The sequence below is a fragment of the Nomascus leucogenys genome, unplaced genomic scaffold (genome assembly GCF_006542625.1).
Source record: "Nomascus leucogenys isolate Asia unplaced genomic scaffold, Asia_NLE_v1 000736F_104908_qpd_obj, whole genome shotgun sequence".
NCBI lineage: Eukaryota > Metazoa > Chordata > Mammalia > Primates > Hylobatidae > Nomascus > Nomascus leucogenys.
Genome location: NW_022097427.1, coordinates 4,522 through 28,913, shown reverse-complemented (window position 1 = coordinate 28,913; position 24,392 = coordinate 4,522). Strand labels below are relative to the sequence as shown.

General features: G+C 37.9%; 1 protein-coding gene across 1 annotated transcript in view; it reads right to left on the bottom strand.

Annotated features, from left to right (window-relative positions):
- Positions 1–22,406, bottom strand: part of LOC115834252 (immunoglobulin kappa light chain-like) — a 78,083-nt gene extending 55,677 nt beyond the window's left edge. The window contains exons 1-3 of the mRNA XM_030808999.1: positions 22,352–22,406; positions 21,892–22,227; positions 13,767–14,078 (exon numbers count right to left, since the gene is read on the bottom strand). Of these exons, the coding sequence (XP_030664859.1) occupies positions 13,767–14,078; positions 21,892–22,227; positions 22,352–22,406 (703 nt within the window). The remainder of the gene's footprint in view (positions 1–13,766; positions 14,079–21,891; positions 22,228–22,351) is intronic.
- Between the last annotated feature and the right edge of the window lie 1,986 nt (positions 22,407–24,392).

Sequence of the window (24,392 nt, the reverse complement as noted above, 5' to 3'; positions counted from 1 at the left end):
CTTTGCTATTATGAATAGTGCTGCAATGAACGTATATGAGCATGTATCTTTGTAATAGGATGATTTACATTCCTTTGGGTTTATACCCAGTAACTGGATTGCTGGGTCAAATGGTATTTCTGGTTCTAGGTCTTTGAGGAATTGCCACACTGCCTTCCACAATGCCTGAACTAACTTATATTCCAACAGTTTAAAAGTGTTTCTATTTCTCCACAGCTTCACCAGTGTCTGCTGTTTCTTGACTTTTTAATAATTGCTATTCTGACTGGCATGAGATGGTATCTCATTGGGGTTTTGATTTGCATTTATCTAATGATCAGTGATGCTGGGCTTTTCTTCACATATTTTTTGGCCACATATATTTTGAGAAGTGTCTGTTCATGTCATTTGTCCACTTTTAATGGAGTTGTTTGTTTTTTTCTTGTAAATTTGTTTAAATTCCTGGTAGATTCTGGATATTAGACCTTTGTCAGATGGATAGACTGCAAACATTTTCTCCCATTCTGCAGTTGTCTGTTCACTCTGATGATAGTTTCTTTTGCTGTACAGAAGCTCTTTAGTTTAATTAAGTCACATTTGTCCATTTTTGCTTTTGTTTCAATTGCTTTTGATGTTTTTGTCATGAAATATTTTTATCTGGGTATGCTGAAGAATAGTTTTCCTAAAAGTTGTATGTTAATAAACAAAGAGTGAGAGCACTAGAAGCAGAGAATCTATGTAAGAGTTTGTTCAAAGCAAGGTGTTAAATTTTAGTCTCATTGCAAATTTGGATTCTATTCCTCTTGAATGGACTACTGAAGAGATATAAAGACCATGAGGAAGCATGAAAATATCCGCATTGCTTCCTCAAGGATGTTTAATTGCCTCATTGATTCTCTTGGGAAAGAATTCTCCCATTGCTGCTCATTGATTCTCAAAGATTAGAAGTAAAAATAACTTAGGGGATTTGTGACTAAAGTTCCCATGCCTAGAGATACTGACCTCCTACGTGGTGTTGAGTTTACCTTAATTCTTGAAAGATGCTTAACTTTGAAGAGAATTCTAGGTATATGGCTACTTTTTCTTATCATTTTAAGGATATTTTATGGTCTCTGCTTTTCCTCATTTATGTTTAGAGGTTAGCTATTAATCTTATTCTTGTTTCTCCAAAATGAGAGAATTTTTTTCTGATTTAGATTTTTTTGTTTGATCAGTAAAGTGTGATATTATTTATACAACGTAATACTACACAACAAGAAAAATTAATATATTGCAACAACTTAAATTTTTACAATTAAAATCACACATATCTATTACCTAAAACACATCTGAGAAGCTAATTTATAGAAATAGAAGTATGCATGTGTAAAGATATAGGTAAAATTATATCAACTAATCCATTGATTATATTAGCAAAACCTGAACCTAATTTAATTGCCCCTCAATAGAAATGCTTGAATAAAGTATAGGTTCTCTACCCAATCCAAAATGTGACGATAAAGAATAGGTTATATTTTTCATCTCTTGATCTGGAGATAATCTCTTTAGAAATGTTAAACATAAATTCCCAAAAATGTTTTTTTATGGTCCAATATTTGAAAACACAGAAGCAGAATTATGAAAAGTAGTAATTTGTCTTTTCTATATTTACAAATATGGAATCATTTTACATCTTGTGGGGTTACAATGAAGGAAAAAAAGCGGTTATTACAATGGGGGAAATGTATGCATAACATACAGCAATGTTCACAGAGATGAATGAAGTTATAGTGACAAATGAAAAATGTAAAAGGCAATTTGATTTATACTGAATACATATATGTCAGGGATATGGAATGAGAGGAGACAGGTAAACACAATAAAAACTCTGACCAATGCCTGAAATAAGGATATTACAGAAATAAAAACAATGCTATTTAAACATCTAAAAACAGCATAATAATCACTAGAATTAAAAAAGATCCTGTATATGTGTGTTCATTCATAGAAAGATGGAAGTCCCTACATTATAATTAATATTTTCACCATCAGAGAAATAGGGTGCTACTCAGAAAAATATTTTTTAAACAATTGACCTAAATCATATCAGGTAATGAGCTATTTCTTGAGTCCAGGCATGATCATGTAAATGCATGTTGGTTAAATCTTTAGACTTGTAATGCACAACTTTCAGGACTCCTCTCTGTTTAGCATTTATAGGAGAGCTTCTGACTACATCAAACTTCATCTAATCACATTTTAACTGCACTGAAAACTTCTGGCGGGAAGTGAGATGGAAAGTCAGAGTGTCATTGCATATTCAGACCCCGAGAGGGAGCTGAGAGATCATGCCTTGGGGAAGTGATTATGAAATAGTCCCTACAGTGGCGGATTCCAGAGCTCTGCGTGATAACATTGCCTATCCACTGACCCACGCCCTCCCCAGATGTGCAAAGAAGGTCCAGGTGCCAGAAACCCTTATCAGTGTGCAGATTCCCCATAATCAACACTCCTTTGCATCCACCATATCTATAGAGGAAGTGCAGTTCCAGGCTCAGCTCCTCAGGTGTCTTTTACCCAGGTGAAAGTCCAAGGTAGATCAGTCACAAAATCAGTGGAATTTTAAATTGCTTTATTAAAGTACAGTGTCAAACCATGAAAAGCACCTATTTTAAGTGTGCAAATCAATGACAAATGGTAAATTTGTCATTGCAAACAATGCAAATGGTAAATTTGCAAAGTTGCAGATAACCACGGTTTAATCTTACAACATTTTAATCACGCCCTGAAGGATCCCTTATGCAGACTGGCAGCTGTTTTTATGTCCACTCCCAGTCTCAGGCATTTATTAATCGACTTTCCCTCTATTGATTGCTTGATATGAACATTCTATATAAATGGAATAATGCATGCATAGTCGTTTCTATCTGGTTTCTTTCCATTAAACTAAGTTTAGGTTCATTCCAGTTTTATCATGTATCAGTAGTCCATTCCTTTTAATTTTGGATAGTATTCCGCTGTATGGATATATCACATTTTATTTATCTATTCACAGGTTGAGGAACATTCAGATCCTTTGCACTTTTTGGTTATATGATGATCAACAATGCTATGAATACTTGCCTGTAAGTCTTTTTGTTGACACCGGTTTTGATTTTTCTCAGACAGACTTCAGCGGAAATGCTGAGCCATATGATAAATTTCTGTTTATTTTTTAAAAACTGCCAAACTGTTTTCAAAAGTGGCTGCAGCATTTAACACTTGCACCAACAGTGTATGAAGCCTCCTTTTCTGTCACATTCTCACCAACTTTTGTTATTGTCTGTTTTTTAAATTATTAAAATCATTATAGTGTGTATGGAATGGTGCCTACTGTGAATTTAATTTGATTTTTGCTAATGACTAATAATGTTCAGCACCTTTTCATGTGCTTACTATCTGTTCATATATCTTCTTCCATAACATTTATACTAAAATATTTTGTTCATTTTTAAATGGGGTTGTCTTATGACTTATATATTCTGGAAATATGGCATGTATCAGATAAATGGTTTCTAAATAATTTCTCTGGTCTGTGGTTTGTCTTTTCATTTTCTTAATGGTATCTTTTGAAATGCAAATGTTTTGAACATTAATGAAACCTAATATATTAGCATTTTCTTTCATAAGTTGAGCTTTTGATGCTGTAACTAAGAAATATTTGGTGAACCCAGAAATGGAAAAGTTTTAACCTAAAGGTTTTATAATTTCAGCTTTTAGGAATGGGCAGAAGCTGGACACATTCCCCTTAAAAACTGACACAAGACAAGGATGTCGTCTCTCACCACTCTCACCACTCCTTTTCATCTGAGTATTGGAAGTTCTGGCCAGGGCAATTAGGCAATAAAAAGAAATTAGGCAAGAATTTAGGCAAATCAATTAGGCAAGAAAAAGAAATAAAGTGCATTCAAATAGGAAGCGAGTAAGTCAAACTATCCCTGTTTGCAGATGACATGATCCCGTATCTTGAAAACCCCATCATTTCAGCCCCAAAGCTTTTTAAGCTGGATAAGCAACTACGGCAAAGTCTCAGGATACAAAATTAATGTGCAAAATCACTAGCATTCCTATACACCATTCATACATTCCTATCCACCATTCATACATTCATACAGCATTCCTATACACCAACAACAGCTATGCCAAGAGCCAAATCACGAACTCCCATTCACAATTGGCACAGAAAGAATAAAATACCTAGAAATACAGCTAACAAGGGAAGTGAAAGATCTCTACAAGGAGAACTACAAACCACTACTAAAAGAAATCAGAAACAACACAGACAAATGGAAAAACATTCCATGTTCACCGATAGGAGTAATCAGTAACATTAAATGGCTATACTGTCCAAAGCAATTTATAGATTCAATGCTATTCCCGGTAAACTACCACTGACATTCTTCATAAAACTAGAAAAAAACAATTTTAAAGTTCATGTGGAACAACAACAACAAAAAAATCCTGAATAACCAAGGCAATCGTAGGCAAAAAGAACAAAGCTGGAGGCATCACACTACCCAATTTCAAATTATGCCACAGGGCTACAGTTATCAAAACAACATGGTACTGGTATAAGAACAGACACATAGACCAATGGAATAGAATAGAGAGCCCAGAAATATGTCCTTACACCTATAATCATCTGATCTTTAATAAAGTTGACAAAAACAAACAATGGGGAAAGGACTTCCTATTCAATAAATGGTTCTGGGATAACTGGCTAGCCATGTGCAGAAGATTGAAACTGGATGCCTTTCCTTAAGCCAGATACAAAAATCAACTCAAAATGGATTAAGTATTTAAATTTAAAACCCAAAACTATAAAAACCCTGGAAGACAACCTAGGCAATACCATTCAGGACACAGGCACAGGCAAAGATTTCATGACGAAGATGCCAAAAGCAATTGCAACCAAAGCAAAAATTGACAAATGAGATATAATTAAACTAAGGAGCTTCTGCATAGCAAAAGAACCTATCAACAGAGTGAACAGATCACCTACAGAATGAGAGAAAAATTTTTCAAGCTATGCATCTGACAAAGGTCTAATATCCAGCATCTATAAGGAACTTAAACAAATTTATAAGAAAACAATCAACCCCATTAAAAAGTGGGCAAAGGACGTGAACAGACACTTCTCAAAAGAAGACATACAAGCAGTCAATAGTCATATGAAAAAAAGCTCAACATCACTGATCATTAGAGAAATGCAAATGAAAACCACAGTGAGATGTCATCTCACACTAGTCAGAATGGCTGTTATTAAAAAGACAAAAAATAACAGATGCTGATGAGGTTGCGGAGAAAAAGGAATGCTTATACACCGTTGATGGGAGTGTGAATTAGTTCAACCATTGTAGAAGAGAGTGTGGCGGTTCCTCAAAGACTTAAAGTCAGAAATACAATTTGACCCAGCAATCCCATTACTGGGTATATACTCAAAGGAATATAAATCATTCTATTCTAAAGGCTCATGTATGAGTACTTTCACTGCATCACCATTTGCAATAGCAAAGACATTGAATCAACACAAATGCCCATCAATGATAGACTGGATAAAGAAAATGTGGTACATACACATCATGGGATACTATGCAAGCATAAAAATGAATGAGATCATGTCCTTTGCAGGGACATGAATGGAGCTGGAGGCCATTATCCTCCGCAAACTAATACAGGAACAGAAAACCAAACACTGCATGTTCTCATTTATAAATGAGAGTTAATGATGAGAACACAGGGACACACAAGGGGGAAAAACACACACTTGGGCCTATAGGAGGGTGGAGGGTGGGAGAAGGGAGAGAATCAGGAAAGATAACTAATGGATACTAGGCTTAATACGTGGGTGATGAAATAATCTGTACATCAAACCCCCATGACATATGTATACCTGTGTAACAAACCTGGACATCCTGCATATGTACCCTTGAACTTAAAAGTTAAAAAATAAAATTAGATCTCTGATCTATTTTGATCTAGTGTGCATGGCAAGAGGTGAGGGCCTAAATTCGTCTTTTCACCTATAGATACCAATTGAAAATCTATCCTTCCTACCATTTAATTTCCTAGGCATTATTTTAAAAAATAACTTACTAAAAATGTAAAGGTTTTTTTCTAGATTCTCAACTCCATCCTACTGATCTATAAGTTCATTTTTGTGCCAGTACCATCTTGTCCTGAAAACTGTAGTTTACAGTTCTCTGCTTTATAGTGTAGGCGATCCTTGGACAACACTGATTTAAGCTGTGCAGGTTCACTCATACATGGATTTTCTGCCACATCTGATACAACAAGACCAGTCTCTCCTCTCCCTCCTCCTCAGCCTACTCAGTGTGAATACAATAAGGATGAAGACATTTATAATGATCCACTTTCATTTAATGAATAGTAAATATATGTTCTTTTCTTTATAATTTTCTTAAAAACATTTTCTCTACATTACTTCATTGTAAAATACAGTATATAATACATATAACAGTCAAAATATGAGCTAATCAGCTGTTTATACAATTGGTAAGGCTTCCAGTCTACAACAGGCTATTAGTAGTTAGATTTTTGGGGATTCAAATATTATACTTAAATTTTCTATTGTGCACAGCATCTGTGCCCTTAACTCCCACATTGTTAGAGGGTCAACTGTATATTTTGAAACTGGAAATTTTATGCCCTCCAACTTCAATTTTCTTGCAAAGTTGTTTTGGTTATTTGAAGTCTTCTGAATTTTCATATAAATTTTAGAATCAGTTCACCAAATTCTATAAGAAGCCTACTGGGATTTTGACTCAAATTGTGTTGAATCTGTAGATCACACTAGAGAGAATTATCATCTTAATAATATTGAATCTTCCAATCCATGAACATGAAATGTCTCTTCACTTATTTAGATCTTCTTTAATTTCTCTCAGTAATGTTTTATGGTTTTCAGCATATCTCTTACTTTTTTGTTAAATATATTGAGAAGTATTTTCTTCTTATTGATGTTTGTTCCTTGTCTTTATACTTTATTTTCAAGTTATTGATCGACAGTAGTCAATCTTGTTTGTGTATTCTGTATTTGTGAATTTGCCTGCTTGCTAAAATTTAATACAATCCCAAAGTTAATACACAGGGTGCTTTTATTCTCATTTGTGGACATGCACAGAGTGGCCAAAAAATTGAGCCACCGAACACACATGCTCCCAACTGAGGTTTAACAAAGCCACACTCTTCCATCTTGTTTCACTTCTCATACTGTAAACAAGTGTCCTTTTGCTCAATTTTGTTCTTTATGTTGGTAATTTTGCTGTTATAAATGTTCCCCAAACATAATGCTGGATTGCTGTTTAATGTTCCTAAGCACAAGTCTGCCATGTGCCTTATGAAGAAAATATGTGTGTTAGATAAGCTTTGTTCAGGCACAAGTCATAGTGTTTTTAGCCATGAGTTCAATGTTAATAAATTGTATGTGTGTGTGTGTGTGTGTATAGGAAGATGCCTTGTTTTACTGCACTTCACTTTGTTGCTCTTTAAAGATTTGTTTTTTACAAATTGAAGGTTTGTAACAGCCTTGGGTTGAGCAAGTCTATCAACACCATTTTTCCAAAAGAATGTGTTCACTTTGTGTCTCTGTATCATGTTTTGCTAATTTTCACAATATTTTAAACTTTTTCATTATTATTATATCTATTAAGGTGATCTGTATTCAGTGATCTTTCATGTTACTATTATAATTGCTTTGGGGAACCACAAAACACACAAACCACACCTATATAAGATGCAAACTTACTCAATAAATGTATGTGTGGTGACTGCTCCAGTAACTGGCCGTTCCTTGTTTTCCTCTTGTGGGGCCTCCCTATTTCCTGAGACACGATAATATGAAAATTAGGCTAATTAAGAACTTTATAATGATCTGTAAGTGTTAAAGTGAAAGAAATAGTCACATGTCTCTCACTATCAATCAAAAGCTAGAAATGATTAGGCTTAGTGAGCAAAGCATGTCAAAAGCTTAAATAGACCAAAAACTAGACCTTTCGCCCCAGTTAGCCAAGTTGTGAAAGTGAAGAAAAAGTTCTTGAAGAAAGTTAACAGTGCTATTTCAGTGAACAAGTCACAAATGTCTAAAAAGCAACATGGCCTTATTGCTGATATGGAGACAGTTTTAGTGATCTGGATAGAGGCTCAAACCAGGCACAACATTCCCTTAATCCAAAGCCTAATCCAGAGCAAGGCCCAAACTCATAGAATTTATGAAGGCTGAAAGAGGCGAGGAAGCTGCAGAAGAAAAGTTTGAAGCAGCAGAAGTTGGTTCATGATGTTTAAAGAAAAAAAGCCAACTCCATGACATACAAGTGGAGGGTGAAGCAGCAAAGTGCTGATGGAGAACCTGCAGCAACTTATCTAGAAGATCTAGCTAGAATTATTAATGAAGGTGGCTACACTAAGCAACAGATTTTCAATGTAGATGAAACAGTCTTATGTTGGAAGATGATTCCATCTAAGACTTCCATAGCTAGAGAGGTTCCTGGCTTAAAAGCTTCCAAGGACAGGCAGACTCTCTTATTAAGATAAGGCAGCTGATGACTTACATTAAGTCCAAGCCAATGCTCATTTACCATTCTGAAAATCCTAGGGCCCTTAAGAATTGTACAAAGTCTATTTTTCCTGTGCTCTATACGTGGAACCACAAAACCTAGATGACAGCACATCCGTTTAGAGCATGGTTTACCAAATATTTGTTGGGACCTATGGCTCAGAAAAAAAAGATTTCTTTCAAATATTACTGCTCATTGATTTACAATGCACCTAGTTACTGAAGGGCTCTGAAAGAGATGTACAAGGAGATGAATGTTGTTTTCATGCCTGCTAACACAACATTAATTCTTCAGCTCATGCATCAAAGAGTAATTTTGACTTCCAAGTTTACTGCTTGAGAAATACATTTCATAAGGCTAGAACTGCTGTAGATAGTGATTCCTCTGATAGATCTGGGCAAAGTAAATTAAAAACCTTCTGGAAAGGAGTCACTATTTTAGATGCCATTAAGAAATTTTGTGATTCATGGGCGCTGGCCAAACGATCAGTATTAACAGAAGTTTGAAAAAAGTTGATTCCAACCCTCATGGATGATTTCGAGGGGTTCAAGACTTCAGTGGAGTAAGTAACTGAAGATGTGTAAAATTAAAAAAGAACTAGAATTAGAAGTATAACTATGTAATAAACCTGCATGTTCCGCACATGTATCCCATTTTTAAGAAGAAATAAAGAAAAAGAAAAGAAGCGGAGCTTGAAGATGTAACTGAATTGCTGCAATATGACAGTAAAACATTAATGGATGAGGAGTTACTTCATATGGATGAGCAAATAAAATAGTTTCTTGAAATGGAATCTACTGCTGTGAAGATGCTGTGAGCAAGGTTACAATGGCAACAAAGGATTTATAATAGTATAAAAAAAAACTTAGTTGATAAAGTAGCAGTATGACCCAAGGATTGACCACAATTTTGAAAGAAGTACTACTATGGGTAAAATGCTATCAAAAAGTATGTCATGCTACAGAGAAATCTTTAATTAAAGGAAGATTCAATCAATGAGGAAAACTTTATTGCTGTCTTATTTTAAGAAATTGCCACAATCTCCCCAACCATCAACAACCACTACCCTAATCAGCCAGTAGCCAACAACATTGAGATAAAACTCTCAACCAGCAAAAAGATTACTAATTGAAGGCTCAGATGATTATTACCATTTTTTAGTAATAAGTATTTTAAATTATGTACATTGTTTTTAAAACGTAATGCTATTGCACACTTAATAGACTACAGTATAGTATAAACATAACTTTTATATATATGCAGAAACCCAAAAGTTTGTGTGGTTCACTTTATTGTGGTATTTGCTTTTTTTGCAGTGGTCTGGAACCAAACCTACAGGTATGCTTATATGTATATGCCTACATTTAAGACTTTATGAGATATATATAATCTGTTTAAGATTCACAAAATGTTTCGTATTGATCAGTTAATGCAAATGTGACCAGAGGTTCACAGGAACATAAACCAGTACTACCACTAGGACCAATGGTTCAATATTTGTTAATTCAGTATTTGTGACTTTACAGATTTCTATTGAAACATAATAAAATGTAACTGTATATAGACATAAAATTTATTTGTGCATAATGCATATTTTATTGTGTGACTTTGCCAAAGTTGTTTATTACTAGTAGATTGTATGTGTAGTGGTGGGGGACACGTATTCCTTATCATTTAATATATGCACATGATTATATTTTCTGTAATTAAAATAATTTCACTTCTTAAATATTGCTGTATTTTATTTTTCATTTTTTTCTTGCTTGATTGCTTGACAAGAACATCCAGTGCAGTGTTGAATTGAGTAGCAAGAGTGAATATCCTCGCTTGTTTATAATATTAGAAGGAAAGCATTCTTTCAACTTTAAATGTGATGTTAGCTATAGGTTTTTCATATATATCTTTATAAGGCAAAGAAAGTTTCCTTCTGTTACTAGTTTGTTGAGAGCTTTTGTCATAAAAGAGTTTTGAACTTTATCAAATGGCTTTCTCCATTTATTGAGATGATTACAGTTTTTGTATTTACTCTATTTATGTGGCATATTACATTATTGATTTTCAGATGTTAATAATAAATGCTACTGGATTCTGTTTAGTAATATCTTTGAGAATTTTTTCACATGCATTAATAGGGGATATGGGTCTATGGTTTTCTTTTCTTGGAATGTTTCTGTTTGGCTTTGTTATTGGGGTAATACTGGCTTCATAGAATGAGTTGGGAAGTATTCTTTTCTCCTCTGTTTACTGAAAGAATTTATGGAAGATTGGTAATATTTATTCTTTAAATGCTTGATAGAATTCACCCGTGAAGTCATGTAGTCTCAGCTTTTCTTTTATCTTTTTTTTTTTTTTTGAGACGGAGTTTCACTCTGTCACCCAGGCTGGAGTGCAGTGGCATGATCTGGGCTCACTGCAACCTCTGTCCCCTGGGTTCACGCCATTCTCCTGCCTCAGCCTCCCGGTAGCTGGGACTACAGGCATCCACCACCATGCCTCGCTATTTTTTTGTATTTTTAGTAGAGACGGGATTTCACCGTGTTAGCCAGGATGGTCTCGATCTCCTGACCTCGTGATCCACCTGCCTTGACCTCCCAAAGTGCTGGGATTACAGGCGTGAGCCACCGTGCCCGGCCTCAGCTTTTCTTTATCGGAAACTTTTTAATTTCTTCACTTGTTATAGTTCTATTCATGTTTTCTATTTGTTTTTGAATTAGTTTGGGGCTATCTTATCTAAATTGTCTAATTTAATAACAATATTGTTTATCATATTCTCTTACAATATTTTTAAAGTTTCTGTAGGGTAGGCAGTTATACCCCTTATTTCAACCTTGATTTTAATAATCTTGGCTTTGTCTTTTGTTCTCCAAGAGTCATAAAGGATTTTCAATTTTGCCAGTCTTTCCAAAAACACAACTTTTGGTTTCAATGATTTTCTGTCTTTTACTTCATGGATTTATACTCAGTTTTTATTATTTTCTCCTGTCTGCTTGCTGTGAATCTTGCTGGCTCCTCTTTTTCTAGTTGCTTAAGATAGAAACTATCCCATTGGTTTTTAGATATTCTTTCTTTCTTTACTAATACAGGTAATTACAGGCCAATATTTATAAAATTATTTATTTATTTCAAATCTTCTACTCTGTAGAGGAAACCTTCACCACTGCCTCACTCAGGAAGTAACGGGAGAAACATGAGAAGCTGGGATGAAAACACCATTTTGAGGGATCTGTTTGTCTGATGCTGGTAAGAACATATTACCAGGGGAAGCTTCCTTATTTAATCCCCTTAGGACAGAGGCTGTTTGAGAGAAAGAGAATAAAAACAAACAAAACACTTAGGCAGTATGACAGCTTTAGTGGACAATCCTAGGTTGGCCCCATGATACATAGCCACTGTTGTTCATAAACTGTGTAATTCCCCCTTCTTGAATCTGGGCAGAATTTGTGACTTCCTTCTAGCATATACGATATTGCAAAGCTGAAAGTACTTTGCAGATGAAATCAGGGTCCCAAATTAGTTGGGTTTGAGTTAATCACAAGGGAGATTATGCTGAGTGGATCTGACTTCATTAGGTCAAAGCCATTAAAAGAGGAACTGAGCTGTTTTTGTTACCAAGAAATTCTCCTAGCTGGTTTGATTATTAGTAGTCCATGTGGCAGGAAACTTCAGATGTTCTCTAGGACCTTAGGGTGATCTCCATCCAACAGTCAGCAAAAAGCCAGTAAGGACCCTCAGCCTTACAGTTACTATGAAAATAATTCTGTCAACAACTTGAATGATCACGGAAGCAGACTCTTTAAGTCCCCGGATGAGAAGGCAGCCTGGGCAACACCTTGACTATAGCCTGTGAGGCCTTGAAGAGAGGACCCAGATAAGCTGTGCCCGGCTCCCGACTCACAGAAACTGCATGTGAATTACAAACGTGTATTATTTTAAGCCACTAAGTGTGTGATAATTTGCATGGGCCAACAGCCAACTAATAGTAAAATTTTATATGTAGTGAGATAGGGTTACAAGGGTTACAAATTTAGAAACCAATGTAAATCTCATTAGACTGAAATGCTGCAAAAGCCTATTTTGCCAGGGTTTCTCTGCTTGCTTTGTGGAGGATGCAGAAGACTGAGGGAGGCCAAGGTGGGGATGGAGGGGCACATGATCACTAATCTTTCCATGACTGTGGCTACGCACACCTGCATTTCTGGAGTCCACTCTACCTGTAGTGTTAGAGCAATTAGAAAAGCAAAAAGAGAGAAGATAAGAGAAAACCTTAACAATGGACATGGAAAATATCATAGAAAAAGTACATGACCTGTAATCCCAGCACTTTGGGAGGCCAAGGCGGGTGGGTCATGAGGTCAGGAGTTCATGACCAGGCTGGCCAACATGGTGAAACCCCATCTCTACTAAAAATACAGAAATTAGCCGGGCATGGTGGCAGGCACCTGTAACCCCAGCTGCTTGAGACACTGAGGCAGGAGAATCACTTCAACCTGGGAGGTGGAGGCTGCCGTGAGCCAAGATTGTGCCATTGCCCTCCAGCCTGGGTGACAGAGTAAGACTCTGTTTAAAAAAAAAAAACAAGGAAAAGAAAAAGGACATGAACACTGCATGAGGAGTAAAGGACAATTTATTAAAACTAGAGCTGAGACTCTAACTTTTGGGAAAGTCACAGAGATAGAGACATCTAAATTAAATAAGCAGAGATAACTACCTCACAAGTCATAGGTTTCTAAATAACTAGAAAAGCCTTTTCATGTGGGTTCAGCAAATAAAAGTGGAGAAAAGTCAAAATTCAGGTGAGAAGGTCACCTATATCTGGAAGATATAGAGCTAATAATTTTGACTATTCAGAGCATTTTTTTTAAAGGAAGCATTTTTTAAAGAAAACTACAAAGTTTTCTTAAAGTTTAAAATTCATCTATTGATAAGGATCTTTGACATAAAAAATATACATTGAGAAGTAGAAAACTTCTGATACAGTAAAGAAATTATTAAATTATAAAACTGGCTGTGACACACACGCATGCATGCACACACATATATTTAATGATTTTCTCTTTGATAGTTTGACCCCATTGTTCAAACAAGCCTATGACAGCAGGCTTATGGACCTGGATAAAAAGCCACATCTGAGGGATTGGAGCTTCAGGGAGCAGCTGCCTGGGGAGGTTTTTGTTTCGACCTAAAGCACTGTGGGAGGAAAATTCTTACTCTGCAGACAGTAATCATTTGCAGCATCATCAGCTTCCACAGGATTAATTGTGAGGGTGAAATCGGTCCCAGACCCACTGCCACTGAACCTGGCTGGGACCCCAGTGTCTTTATTGGATGCTTGGTAAATCAGGAGTTTAGGAGGTTGTCCTGGTTTCTGCTGATACCAGTGAATTAAGTTAGTCATTCCTAAGACACTGACACTCTCACTGGCTCGGCAGGTGATGGTGGCCATCTGTCCTGGAGACACGGCCAAGGAGACTGGAGACTGGGTCAGCACAATGTCCCCATTGCAGCCTGAAATGATAAAGACAAATAAATTATATCAGATATACTGAGACTGTCCCCATGTAGGCCCATGCATTGGTGACATTTCTAACCACAGTCATATGCAACATCTTGAGTAACCAGAAAACAAAAGATAACTGGGGAACTTACAACCTTCAATGAATGCCTTAAATCCAACAACCAAGAACCCAGAGACACAAAAAACAATGGTGGTCACATGAGTTTGCCCGATGTTTCTCTATACCCCCTCACCTGCAGCCCAGAGCAGGAGGATCCACAGCAAAGGAGCCCCGGACCCCATCTCTGAGAGCTGAACTAGAGGCTGCTCCTCAGGGGCCCTGACAAGCTGCCTTTAAGGATGCTCTGTGCAGCTTGGACTGTTGTCTAATGACCCAACATGCAAATCAGCTCAGAAAAGTTTAGGTTGGTGCTCAAAGGGGACACCTGCTCTTATTTCACCCAGTGGGAGTTGGGGCTAACAAAACATTTCCTAGGATGGCTCAAGCATGTCCCAAGGGATTTGGTGACCTTTTCTGTTGGATCTTTGCCTGCCAGTCTACTTGAGATGCCATGTGGAGGAGTGTACTGGGGCTGCCCTGCCATTCGGATATAAGTTATTTCAGAAATACTTTTGATTTTTCAAAATTCATATTTTATATCATTATCAATAATAATGCATTTTAAGTTGTTATCATTGTCAGAAAGAGAAAGCAAATTGGGTGGGTTTTATGAAACTAGTTCATATGAGAAGGGGAAGTTTGTTCCACTGAGTAAGTGGTATTTAAAACAAGGCTATAAATGTTATCATGATCTGGAAAGGATGAGGAGGGTGAGCATGAAAGCTTGATGAAGACTGGTAACCTAAACTAATCAAGGAACTTGCCTCAGTGTGGATAAAGCAGGGTCTCTCCATCTACTTAGTCCTGAAACCAATGCTGTATCCACCAGAGGCCCTCACAGGCAGAAGAGTCATTATAGTGGATCCTATTCAGAGTGGAGAATAACCATCCCCCAACTCCCACTGGTTCCATCTGCCTTGCCACTGGAAGCTGGGGCTAAGGAAGTCCATCTTCTCCTACAGCAAGATATGGTGTCCACACCAGTCAGCTGGCACTCTCACCCATCCATAGGTGAAGGTTTTCCCCCAACAAAACCAGTCTAAAATGTCTGGAAGAAGGGACTGCATCTTCAAATGTGCAGACACCAACACAAGGCTGCAAGGAATATTAAAAATCAGGGAACATGATGCCAACCATCACTTCTCTATGAGCTCCACTCCAGGACTCTATTCTGTCACTTGTGATGGAGTTCAGGGCCAGAGAGGTCCCTCTATACTGCTTCCAACTGTGCACTTGGGTCCCTGATTACTCAGTTATATTTTTCATTGATATTAACATGCATATTAGCTCTACTTTACTAAAAGTTTTCTTTTATCACTCTGGGAATTGTTTTTATGCTTTTAAAATTTTATTTTATTTTATTTCAACTAAAATAAACTAGTGGCTTCCCTAAGGATCTAGGTAGAACTAAAATAATGGTCTTTCTACACCTTAAATCTACATTTTTATAAACAGTTGAAAATGAACAGCTGAGAATTACAGCTACACCTTACGGCAAAGGAGATGAAGAGTGGGAACTTAGATTAGTGTGGTGAGTTTGAGTGGAAAGTACTATACCCTTTTGTTTTTCCTAAATAATTAAATTCTGCTTACCTAGCTCTATTCCCCTAGAAGAAAGTAGGAATAATGGAATTTGAGTATTCCTTGAAAGAACAAAGAGCATTTTCAAGAAATTTAAGAAGTTCTCAAACTTTAACCTTTCAGATGTCTAGTAGATATCTCTGGAAAACAGGGCAAGTATCAATTTGTGGATTGAAAAGAAAGATAAAATATTTCAGAGGCGCCAGTATGCCATGAGAAAAGTCCTGAAAAACTCCACCTGAACCCTTGGCACTTTTGTGCCATGATTAGGGTTGGGACAATCCCTGAGCTTTGCCCCCTCCTACAACTCTGGGTGGAGGGGGACAGAAGTAGAGGTGGGAAGTAAAAGGCAGATGATTGGGGTGAAATTTGCATTTTTTATTAGGCCGCCTAGATGACCGATCATTAAGAAGGCTCTAGAAAATAGAGACAACCTTGACCACTTTAAATTGTCCACTGTCCCATCTCTGTCTTCTACTCTTTATCCAGCAACCAAGTGATAAAAAGACCCTACTACACACAACCTGCAAGGACACAGTCCTCAGACTTAGTTCTGGGGTGGAGGTAGGGAAGGTAATGATAAAATGCACCCACGTGTGTTTGGAGCAATTAAGAACTATTGAACTATACCATATTTTGGCAAATAGAAGACTTGGATAAAGCAACCCCATCAAGGATAAGTAATTTGAAATGAAATAATACTGAAAATTACAAATATACCATGGGAGAGGGCTATATGACTGACAAAAATACATAGCAAGTAAATAATAAATTAGATAACTCTTCTGAAAATGATGTACTCTAGTAAAACAAAAGTATTTTCTGCAGCAAATGATTGTAAATTTAGAAGACACACCAAAAAAAAAAAAAAGAAAAACACTTAAATTTATTTCCAAGGATGAGATAATTAGCAAGAAAATAATAGGTAAAATAAATGTGTCTGGCTACAGGTACAGGATTAAAAAAGTAAAGCAGAACTAGTAATTTTAACATAGAAAAAATGTAATCAGGCAAAGAAATAAACGGAGTCAAAGACACATAACGTAAGCTTAGTAAAGGGATAAAGTTCAGAAAAAAAGGCAAAAAAAAATACAGATAATTATAGAAAGGACAGAAAACAGGCACCCAATATACATGGATAATTGACGTGTTTTAATTATGGAATTTAATAAAACGGCATATGAAATAAAATATAATAACATAATGACCAGAATGTCAATATGTTTAAGTGAAGATATGTTAAAACACCCCACCATAACATATATGTGAATTACATATTTATTAAATACATAAATATTAAAAGATAAATCTATAATAAAGAATTTATATGAATATATATCTCACTTGGTATTTAAAGAGACTATTTATAAGCCAGAAGAAAAAGGAATTCTAAAAGAAACAAAAAGTAAATACAAAAAGAAAGCAACAGAAGCCTAATATCAAGTTTCTAAGTAGAAGTTTTAAATCAATGTCAAACACAAAATTATACACTGAAGAAAATCAATACATGTAAAAATAAAAGTAAACTATAGCAATCAAAGGCATCTCACAAAATGATAAAGAAAGCAAATTTAAATTAGAAAAATAATCCATAAAATGAAAAATTAATAAATTTGACTTCATCTAAATTGAAGTTTTTGATTTGAAAAAAAATCTCTATTAAAGGGATGTAATAAATCGAAAGTGGACTTATGTAATTTAGCAAATGAACTCTTGAGCGATTATCTCAGAGAAATAAAACATTATTACACAGAAACTTGTACACAAATGTTCACAGAAGCTTTATTTATAGTAGCTAAATCAAGGAAATTACCCAAATGTCTTTCAGTAAGTAAATAGTTAAATAAACCGGGGTAATCCATATTATAGAATACATTCAGAAATAAAAAGCAATAAACTATTGATATACCTCAAGGGTATTATGTTCAGTGAAATAAGCCAATCTTGAAATGGTACTTATTGCATGATGTCTTTTACATGGTGTTTGCCAAGGGTTAAGGATGGGGGTAGAGAAGGTGAGTATGGCTATAAAAGGGTAACACCAGGAGTCGTGTGGAGATGATTTAGCTGAGTTTCTTGATTACAGTGATGGTTACAGAAGGCCACATAAATGATTCATTCACATCAAGCTACACACACATAAACACAATCACATAAACAAACAAAAACTGTGCGCATGTGTAACTTGTGAAAACTGAATAAGTTCTATGGAAGACACCAATGTTAATTTCCTGTCTTTGGTATTGTACTATAGTTTGAAAGATGTCAACACTGGAGGAAGTTGAATGAAGATGTATGAGACTTCTGTATATTTCTTTGCAACTTCCTGTGAACCTATAACTCTGTAAAAATAAAAAGTAAAAAAACTTAAGCTTTATTACTTGAAAACCTTGAAAAAAATGAATTGCCCTTTTTCTATCAAATGATTGGCAAAAAACTTAAAGCCTTATGCCTCCCTCTGTCTCCTGCAGAAAAGAGAGCAGTTCTTCTCACTACTGTCCCCAGAAGGACAGCCGCTCTGCTATCAACTACTAGAGATCTGACCCCTTTCTCTGTAGCCCTTCCTGTGTTGATTACATCTTCATTTCAGTCTCATGCAGATTCATCTGTTTTCTCGGGTTATTCCTGCCCAAGTCTACCCTATGGCTTTCTATCATAAATACACATCTTTCTACACTTGAATTTCCAGTCATTACTAGTATCAACAGCAACGTGCTACAACCAAACATAAAGATTTCCTTTACAAAGAACATCATGCTACCCACGTAGCATTGTGCCCCGCAAAATGTGGGCAAACTCCAATCTGTTCAGCCCAACACCATCTAGGAAAAAAGAATCTTCTCTCATAAGCCATTAATCTGTCTACTTACTATTTAATTTGTGGTCTAAATTATAAAGGTGGCTGAAAACCACAGTTTGAATTTTATATAAAAGATTAAATTATTTAAAATACATATATGCATGACACATTTACTTATTGTCACCAGCTTCCTTCATATTCATTTTATTCTCTAGTTTCTGGCAATACTTTCTCTATGGTAGAGTCTGGAAAGGCTACTCCTCATGTCCTTGGCTTCCTAAGTCCCTGATGTGGTGAAGAATGCCCATCAGCTGTGTTACTACATAGCGGTCTTTGATTGAGATGAAGGAGGGGAAGTGCCTGATATCACTCAAATGTGCTCAATTTCCTGGTCTGGGTCACAGCCAGGCAGCCCAGTCCTGGGGGCACAATATCTTCACTTGCCAGGTTTCTATCAAAATGAGAATATCCTTCTTGACTGAGGAAAACACGGGGTGGGCAGGGTCAGGGAACAGCAAAAGGAGTACTTGGAGTTGCCTGAGCTGCCACTCTGGTTTCCCCAAATGTTTTCAATCCATTTAATTCATGATAATAAACACCTTTCTGCCTAACCAGACATAATGGCTTTTCTTAGATCCAACTGATTCAGTGATAAACCTATAGAGAAAAAAAAATACATTTTTCCATGTTGAAGCTGACCAGGAAGCTGTCCCTGGTGTTTACACCTCCTTATCCTGCTTTGTGTTTCATCTTCCCTTTGCCTCGCTGGTGCTTCAGGTGCAGGGAATGCTTCACCTGACTGTGATCCCTAGAACTTCATCCTGATGACTGTTGAAATCTTCTCTGAGTTTTACCAGTGGAAATGGCAATAAATAGAAACATTCCAGAAGGTCCCCTAGGGTCCATATTTTCTGTACTTCCTCTCTAAGATATGTAAAATTAATTCTATTGGCTCTTGCTTTATATGGGCTAGATCTATGGCCCCAGCACATATCCTAATGCCCTGTGTTGACCACTTATCCAGTATTGTATTAAGTCTAAATGGTCACATGCTTATCATATCCTTTCTTCCAATTTAATGGTATAATTGTCATGTCAACTCTTTGGATTAAGAACCATCAACCAGGCCAGGTGTGGTGGCTCACACCTGTAATCCCAGCACTTAGGGAGGCTGATGTGCACAGATCACGAGGTCAAGAGATCGAGACCATCTTGGCCAATATGGTGAAACCCCATCTCTACTAAAAATACAAAAATTAGCTAGCCATGGTGGCACACCCCTGTAGTCCTAGCTACTTGGGAGGCTAAGGCAGGAGAATAGCTTGAACCTGGGAGGCGGAGGTTGCAGTGAGCCGAGATCACACCACTGCACTCCAGCCTGGTGACAGAGCAAGACTACATGAAAAAAAAAAAGCCATCGACAAGAAAACTGCAGCCCGGAGAAATTAGAAATAGAGTATTTCAAGCTGTTGAGTTGGCATAACAACGATGAGTCTACAGCTCATTTTCAACATATAAATATTCTGTTTATGGGAGTAACAGTGCCATTCACAGTTAGTGTTTCAGAGCGTCCACCACTTCTGACAGCATAGCAATTCAACAGCACAAGGGTTTGTGTGCCAGCTTTGCTTGACTAATAATGGGGTTTTCTCTGTCTATAGGGAAAGCTGCACCTGTGCACATGACAAGATCATGAGCTACACTTCGCTCTTCTTTTTTGAGGTAAATAGCTTGCTTGACTAGTATATCCTTGGCTTTGAAAGGTTGCAGTGTGAAAGCTAATTGTAGGAATTAGGTTATTCTTGTCATACCCAACAGAGCCAAGAAACCAGGAGGGAAAGGCACTCAGGGTGCAAAATATTGTTGTTTCTAGAATGCAAGTTAAATAGGCCCTATTATCCCATGGAACCAATGTTTATGGTTTTTTGAAGAAACATAGAAATGGACTCCCCCAGTCTTAAAACTCAAGATAGTTGTATTTGTCTTATCTCAGTTCTTTTCTCAGGAAACCAACCATCAGGCCTCCCAGATACCATCAAGGAGCTAAAACTTACATATCACTGAATCAGGACAGTGAGACGTCAGAACCTTCACACATTATGATTGGTCAGCTGACCTCCTGCTTCCTGTTGACCAAATTATCTTCCTTACCCTTCCTTAATTCCTGTTTTCCCACATTTCTTCCCTGCTGTATAAACCCATAATTTTAGTTGGTTAGGGAGATACATTTGAGAATGGTGCCTGATCTCTACAGCTGCAGCACCTGATTAAAGCCTGTTCCTTGGCAATACTTGTCTTAGTGATTGGTTTCCTGTGTGGTGAGCAGCAGGATCTACACCAAGTCCCTGGCATTTCAGTAACAAAATTCTCTGTAAGCTTCACTGCGTTGGCTTCTTGTAACTTGAAATCACATTTATCCACAACTTCTGAGATAACTTGATATAATTCTAGGATTCACTTTGTCCACCACTGCCTCCCAGTCTGAGCTGGCCAGCTCCCAACCCTTCCTAGTGCCAATGAACTTTCTCAAAGAGCCACAGGTAACATTTTTCCTTTTTCATAAAACGCTAACCTTCTCTTTGTTCTTCCAACATACTGAAGATCACTGAGTTTTCCTGTATGCCCCATTTGGCAAATATTTCTTTGCAAACAAAACATTAAATTTAGAGATTCATCTCTACACTTTATTTAGACTCCAGTAGTTTAGACTCTAGTTCTCCGTATTAAGACAATTCCTGCTTAGAACATCTATGGTGGCTTCTTTTCTGTTATATGAGTTCCAACTGAAGCCATAAACTAGACTCCTCAGTTGTAAGCATCTCTGTCTTCATTAAAATAAGAGAGGCGTTGTTATGTCTGTGCAGTTGGGGCTGAGAAAGAGAAAAGAATTAGGGTGCAGAGGTGACCTCATGTTGCCCCTCTACCAACACCATCAGAGTGTGGCTGCATCTGAGGAACACTCTCAGCCGATAGAGGCATCAGGAGGAGTAGCTGGGGCAGCCCAGCCTCACACATCTGCTTCCCTGGGGGTTTATGTTCGGGTGTGTAACACTGTGCACAGTGATTTGTCTTAACTTTTCCCTTTACAAAAACCTCCCTGAAAGTTCAGCAAGCCTCTTTCCCCCAATGAAGTTATTCTGATTTAGAAATCTTAAAAATTAGCCACAAGCTAGCCTCCTGTGGAACAATTTCCCCTCCTCTGTACCTAACCTGGGAATGAAGTTTGTTAGATCCCTGGCATCTGACTAATGAAAATCCACACAAAGGAACACAAAGTAAACTAATTAGAAACAGTGAAGAATCAGTGGAAAAAAGTACTTACGTTTGATCTCCAGCTTGGTCCCCTGGCCGAAAGTATCACGAGGGGTACTGTAACTCTGTTGACAGTAATAAGTTGCAAAATCTTCAGGCTGCAGGCTGCTGATGGTGAGAGTGTAAGTTGTCCCAGATCCACTGCCACTGAACCGAGAGGGAATCCCACTTTGCAGACTGGATGCCCTATAGATCAGGAGCTTAGGGGCTTTCCCTGGTTTCTGCTGATACCAGGCTAACCAGTTGCTAATACCCTGACTGGCTCTGCAAGTGATGGTGACGCTGTCTCCTACAGATGCAGACAGGGAGGATGGAGACTGGGTCATCTGGATGTCACATCTGGCACCTGAAGTTGGAAACATAAAAACAAATATTCTTACAATTAATCATGTTATCAGAGGACTTCCCTGAAGTTCCAGTCAGTGCTGAGCACACTGACCGAGTAGAATCCTAGTGTTCTCCTCCCTTACCTGGGAGCCAGAGCAGCAGGAGCCCCAGGAGCTGAGCGGGGACCCTCATGTCCATGCTGTGTCCTGACTGGGACTGACTCCTGCACAGGGTGTGACCAGCCTATAAAAAGTCTTCAGGGCAGGGGGCTGTGCTCTGGGAACATGCAAATCAGCAGGGGATGGGGCAGGCTGAGCACAGCTGCAGGGCTGGCTCATCTCAGTAACTCAGCAGAGGAGCGGTGTCCCCAGGGTCCCAGGTCAGACCAGGGAGGCACAGATTTATCTTGAAGAATACATTTCTCATTGGTGGCCATACGGTTACAGAACATATTTTTGGAGTGAATTTTCAAAATTTTAAATCAACCTAAGACTAGATTAAACAAAATATTTATACTTGTATTCAGAGTGTATAGGAAAGCATCATTTTTGGCAGAAAATTTACAATAAAGTTGTAGAATGTGGGGCTGTCAGAAATTTCAGTTAATCTCAAAGGAATTTGATGAATGTAAAAGTATTTAGTGCTATAATAACGGTGTCTCTGTCAGTGTGAAATTGCTTCTTTTTTGAAATGAATATTAAAAGAATTTATCAGAAGCATCTTTAATAAATTCAATAGAATTTACTAATACACTTAAGACATTGTTCCTAGGAGTAAAAGGAAAACCAATTCTCTGAAGATGCACAAAGGTGATAACTGTGTCACGCATAGATCTGCCATTATCCAGAGCTATGGGTCTCTTTAAGACCCAGGGCTAAATGGGCTGCACCTTATTCTTGGCGTGATGGTCCCCATATTCTATCCCCTTTCCTGCCTTTTGTATAATTTCTTATGGTTCTCCAGCATGGAGGGCTGACTAGTAATACCAGGTCTCATTATTTCAACTAAAATCTCTGTTTCACTCACTGACCATAGGAGCCTGGATTAAAATCAGCTTGAAGCCCTCTATCAATCCAGGCTCAAATAATTAACTGTTTCAAAGTAGGACGACAAAGGCCACATCCCCTGAGTAATGCTCTGAGCTGCGCTCCCCACCAGCCTGTTTCTGGAGTCTCAGGAGCATCTGCCCTAGAGCCTGGCTTTCTGGAGAGCAGGTGAGGGGGAAAAGCCAGGTCAGTGAACCTCTCTCCTTAGCGAGAGCAGCTGCTGCCCAATGCATGTTCTTGCCGTGCACCAGGGCATCATCCTGACCCAGATGCCAGCCGCCCTGTCTCACATCCATTTAGAGAGAGTCTCCATCTTCTGCCAAGACACTGCCCATGTAGATGAAAAAGTATTTTGCATCCAAACATATCTTAAGCACTGATTTGAACCTCAATACCTCACACAGATGTCTTTGCCCAGGGCTTGTCAGCCTGGCTCAACAGCAGGGGAAGTGGAGCCAATTACATCAGTGTCAGTGGACTGAGAAGTACTCCAGGGAGTAGTTCTCATGCGCGCCCACCAGTGGCCAGAATGAGGTACTGCAGCCTATGCACAAACCTCCTGCTGCTTTTCCAGGGGACTGGATTTCTGGGCAACGGCTACAGATCAGGCTGCCAGGATCCAGATATCCAGATTCAGAGAGATACATCTCTGGATTCAAATGCACTTTTTCTTTGTGCATAATTTTAGCAGTCATTGTTACTACGCCTTGGGGATTCTAGTCATTATACTTCAGCTGACTCTCTATGGCTCTTTCTCCCCTTCACTGCTCCATCTGAACCTGGGGAAGCAGCTCAGGATGCAAATGAGGCAGACCTCATGGCCTGGAATTAGCATCCCCTAGGACAGCTGTCAATCAGTGATGACTGACTGAGGGAGGTGTACACATACCCCAGCTCCTTCACCTGTCAGGCGGAATCACAGAGGCATTTTTCCTGTTTCTATGTGGGTTTGAGCTCTTGTCATCCTCAGAGGTGGCTCCTTCTGAGGCACCTTTCACTTTCCCTCCTCCCCTCCCTTGCTCACTTGCTTGTTTCCTGCACTTTGTAAATATACTGCCTGCATGCGAATCTTTGGCATCCTTCTCACTGAGGGGACCCAACCTAATGCATTGGAAAAATCCTCATTCTTGGAGGGCAA